This window comes from Pygoscelis adeliae, unplaced genomic scaffold (assembly GCF_000699105.1).
Source record: "Pygoscelis adeliae isolate BGI_AS28 unplaced genomic scaffold, ASM69910v1 Scaffold514, whole genome shotgun sequence".
Classification (NCBI taxonomy): Eukaryota; Metazoa; Chordata; class Aves; order Sphenisciformes; family Spheniscidae; genus Pygoscelis; species Pygoscelis adeliae.
The window spans coordinates 567,807-572,696 of record NW_008824594.1 but is presented as its reverse complement, the minus strand read 5'-3'; the positions used below and the strand labels follow the sequence as shown (position 1 = coordinate 572,696).

The window sequence follows — 4,890 nt, the reverse complement described above, 5'->3', positions numbered from 1 at the left end:
CCTTCCCAGCACCACAGACACGTTACACACCCCGCGCCTGCCGTGGCCCCGCCAGCACCGGGCCTGGCTCCCCAGCCCCAGATAAGCTTATCTGGAGATGCACAATGGAGCCAGCGCCCACAGGGTGGGCACCTGTGGCTCAACTGAAACACACACAGCTCAGGGACAGGGCACACCCCACCCTGAGGACAGACAGCAAAGAAAAGGACCTGCTCAACAGCTGAACCAGGGGCTTTGGCAGGGGGTTGGAAGGGGGGCAAGAGGGCAGGCCTAGGGTACCCCTGGAGGGACCCGTGCCACCCAGTACCTTCCCCCGGGGCTGGTGAACTTGGGTGGGAGCAGACTTCTTGCACTAGCCCCCTGTGTCTCCCCCAGCTTCAGCCAGCCATGCCCGGGCATGACCTACCCCCAAGGGACCAGCGCTGCATCCACCACCGCAGCGGCACTGCTGGCAGCCCGCTCCCCATCGGTGCAAACACCAGGCACTGCCTCTGCCTGCTCCCCCCCGGTACCACGGGGCAATGATGGCCCTAACTTCTAGTAATATATTCCTACAAAGCTTTGGGGTTCCCTTTTCCACTCCAGCTCTGGGCTGCCGGGGAAGCCACCACCCCGTGAGCCTGCCTGGATCTGGTGCCCAGAGCAGGTGCCCGTGCCCCCAAGGACCAAGCTGCAAGGTGGAGAGTCCAAGAAGGGACCCGCTCAGAAAGGAGCTGCCTAAATTAGGCAGGGATGGAGCAGCTGAGGCTACCGTTCTGTTCAAGGGACAACCCCATCCCCGTGCTGGGTCTTACCCCCTGGCGTGGTGGAATAGACGGTGCCACCCGGCGTGGAGCTGTAGCCCTCTGGGACGGGGAGCTGGTGGCTCCCTGGGATGGGGCAGGAGGAGGTGGCAGTGCCGGTTGCAGCCATGGAGCCCATACGGGTAAGGCGGGGGGCAGGCACGTTAGCCCCCCTCCCCCCCCCCGCCCCTGCAACTCACCCAAGAGCAAAACACCTACTGCACACCACCACCATGTGTTTTCAATACAATTGTCATTAACACAAGCGTTTCTCCTTTGGTGTTTGCACTATGGGGGGGGGGCAGCGGCAGTTCAATGTTTTTTGCATTTCTTCCTCAAATACTAGGAGAAATATTGTCCGGCAGCATTTCTGAGGTTTATCTGCCTGCGGTACTCAAATACTGCTTGTGCACTTTGAGTTTTCGGTACTCCTTCCTCATGCTTTTCCTGGGGAAACTGCTGCTGCATGTAAGGATTTGCCTGGAGAAGGTGGAGGAAGGTGGAGAAGTCTGCATCTGGTCTGAGACACCACCGAAAGCGGTCCGTTAGATTGGGCACTACGTGCACTGTAGTTACCTGCTTGAGGAATGGACCAAACATTCAGTGTAGTTACTGCATCGCCGCTGAGCAAAAGCAGAAATAAGCATAGTCCAAGTGCAGAAAGTGGAGAACTTCTGCACCTGGGTAGAGAATGAACGTTCATCTTAAGCAGCATGCAAAAATCCCCTTCTTCCTCACGGGAAGGACTTGAGGAGCTCTTACCAGATTTAAAGGGTTACAAGAAGCTTAGAATTGAATACATTGTGTTTTTCTCTAGTGGGAAGTGGTCTCGGCTTTCCTAAGATCTGTTTCCAGGCAGCTGGTCACAGCGAGTCAGGTGAAGAAACTCTGCATTTACCTACGAGCTACCTATTTAACTTCTGCAAATTAAGATGCCATCAGTTGCCACACTGTCAACTCAGCCCTTATTTCCAGCCCTGGAACAAAACCCGATCTCTCAGGCAACCCACCTGGAAAAAGAGTGCTAGAAGCAGCAGAACTAATCCAGAAGAAGAAGAAAAAAAAATGCACAACCATGTTCACACAAAAAAAATAAAAGGCTAACAACTGGCAGGGGGAAGGACTCAGCAGACCTCGTATCGCAGATGACTGCGGATCAAAACCCTCCCCCAAGCCCTGACTGCATCCACATGCTAATTACGTGACCCTGAAAAGATGCATCACTGGGCACGGCAGCAGCTACCGATGACAACAACATATAGCCTCTTCCAAAATTCTCACACACAACCTATAAATACTGTTCGCCTTTTATTGAATATTCAGGTAAATATTTCACATTAATACAGGCTACATAAAGTAGAGCCACTATACGACATGAAATTTACTCAGCTTTTCCTTTTAAGTATGTAAACAATTATACATGTATTTACCACCCTAAAAGGTTGAAATCATGTAATCGGCTAGTTCTCTGCTGCATACAAGGAGCATTCAGTAGTGTTTAGCCAAAAGCACTAGTTTCGTCTGATTTTTAAGTTCAAAAAGGCTAAACTAACTGGAGAACAGAATCGGTTTGTATAGGTAAATCAATTTGTTCTTATACAATGGGCAATCAAGTTTCCATTGTTACAGCCCACAGAAATTTTCTTAGTTAGGCACATTAAAAAATCCCCAAGGTTCTTCAAGATCATAAAGATTCCCAAACAAGGCTATAAAAGGATAGACCCCCTTAAATCAGTTGACGTACTTGAGATGCATGTTTCCAATGTGAGGTGCCCAGGTGCCAGGCCAAATCTACAGCAAGAAATAAAAAGACAAGTCTATTATGAAAACAAATAAAGGTTCCTTTAACAGAGCGTTTAACCACTAGAGGGCAAGCTTAAGGCTTCCCCCTAACATACAACCAGACTGCCCAAAGGCTGGGAGCCCTCTTCAGCTCTGGCCAAGGTTTGACTGACAACCTGCAAGATGCCGAGACCCTCTCACTTATGACAAAGTCCATACCTGGCTGAGCAGTCTTGAAATGCTGCTTATTTTACCCAAAAGGTTTGGTACGGATAGCGCCATATATTTTTTATAAACACACACACAGAGGGGAAAGAAAAGTCATGCAAACGATCTCGATTCTAGTATCAAAGAACTGGAAAAAAAAAAAGTCACCTATCCAAAAGTGAAGAACAACAAAACAAAGCACAACACCATAAAAAGCCCCAGGTAAGCGAAGGTGGAAAAAGGCAGCCACACTACCTGCTGAGCATCAGTACATTCTGTAGAGTTCTGGACAACTTTGATCATGGGATTCCAGGCGGGATCTGGAGTATGGAGCCCGTTAAAGAGGGGGCCTCCCGGGCCATCCGCTAGCTGAGGGTGCGAGGGTATTAGAGTGCCACCGTACATGGAAATCGGTAGGCCCTGAGGGAACAAGAGAAAGCACCGTCGGTGAAGAAGGTGGTGGTTGTGAAGGATGACTGTAGTACCACGGTTGCCAAGATGACAAAGGCAGTTCACATCCATACGTAACGTTCACCTACTGGCAAATATCTCAGCACTGTGAGGAACTGGAGCATTGCTGCACACCTAGGCAGAGTATGGAATACGGTGACTCTTCAGGGCTTGAGATTCAAGTTCAGTTTACCCATTTTTCTGAAATTACGCCTTGCCCGTATGAAGCAGCCTCTGCACAGCGCTTTCAGATGACCCCATAAAGCCAGACAGCAGCTGTACAAAGTGACCTCAGTGCTCCCTCCCCTCACCTCTGCAGCACACGATAACCTTGGTGCACGCAGGGCTGCAGCCAGGGGCTGCACTCCAGCAAAGCCCATATACAGCTCGAGCCTACAAAACTCTGAGTTGAAGATTTTCTACAAATTACTAATGGCCATCTAAAATACTCTTCCAGATCAGAAAAAGAGCAGCTTTCTGCAATTATGACATTTCTTTCCCGTGTCTGAATGATTGCTGCTCTGCAATTTAGAAGATCCCAAGAGCACATGCTACAGCTACTTCTGAAACATGCTGTGAGCAGGTCTGCTGTTGAGCACATCATCCTGGACATTCCTCCAGTGGTGGCTGAGCTGACCATGGCTTGGCTACATCCGTCTGCCCCAAGCTACTTTCCAGAGTCAACATACAAGGCACAGACTTACAAGCAGTCCTCTCATCCTGCCGCTTCCGTAAGAAAGGCACGTAGTATTCATGATTTGTACTGAAAGCATTAAGCACACCTTTCATCAGCCTCAAGAGCTGAGCAAGCCTTATGAAAAATTTCCGAGCCACTGAGCCTCTGAGAAAGGAAACATTGGAGAGCAACGGAGGCGTTCAGCTACTTGACAAGAGAACATCTGCAATCTACAAATTCTGGTTTTGTTTAAATGCACCACCAGGCTTGTGCACCTTTTCTAGTCAGTACTGGGATGAAAGGAGGTTCAGGAGTAGGTGCAGCAAGCAATGGCAGAAGAGGCGCACACATGCAGTGTAAACAGGCAGAACAGGAAATACAACAAAGTCAGTCCTTGGTCATTTTATAGACTAAATCCAACCCTCTGTAACTTACTTTAGAAAAATCCACAAAACTATTTGGCATAGGTTGGTGGAAAATATTCGAGGGAGCCACTATTCCAGAATCATCTCTCTCCATTGGCTGATGCTGAGAAAACGTGCCCGGGTCCGACAGCTGCTGATGCATCGGATGATTTCCCATGACAGGCTGAGACCAACCTGACAAGCCTTCTGGAAAGGAGATTGAAAATGGCTGATTACAATTCATTGAAAATACTCTGGAGTAGAATTCAGCAGCTGCACACGCCTACATACATCCAAAGGCTCCCCAAAAACACACAGCTGCAGAGGTGTCTCAGGGCTCTGCTCTGAGCAAAGGCAGACCTTCCACAGCCCACGCAAAGCAGGAAGATACCTGCAGTTTTTAGGCTACTAACCCGTTATAGACAATGCAAACACACAAATCTTATCCATAGCATCAAGGCCTCTCACAGGGAAGCTGTAGCAGGCAACACTGTATAAGGCTGGCACACACACTTTCTTTCTCTCCAGCTCCCACATCCTCTCATGCACCGTAGGAACACAGAAAAAAGTTACACTTATGACAGGGGCA

General features: G+C 49.2%; 1 protein-coding gene across 1 annotated transcript in view; it reads right to left on the bottom strand.

Moving 5' to 3' along the window:
* ANKHD1 (ankyrin repeat and KH domain containing 1) overlaps window positions 1-4,890 on the bottom strand; it is a 106,716-nt gene that overhangs the window by 1,368 nt on the left and 100,458 nt on the right. Inside the window, 3 exon segments of the mRNA XM_009322292.1 lie at window positions 2,527-2,573; window positions 3,027-3,191; window positions 4,333-4,508. Coding sequence (XP_009320567.1) covers window positions 2,527-2,573; window positions 3,027-3,191; window positions 4,333-4,508 — 388 coding nt within the window.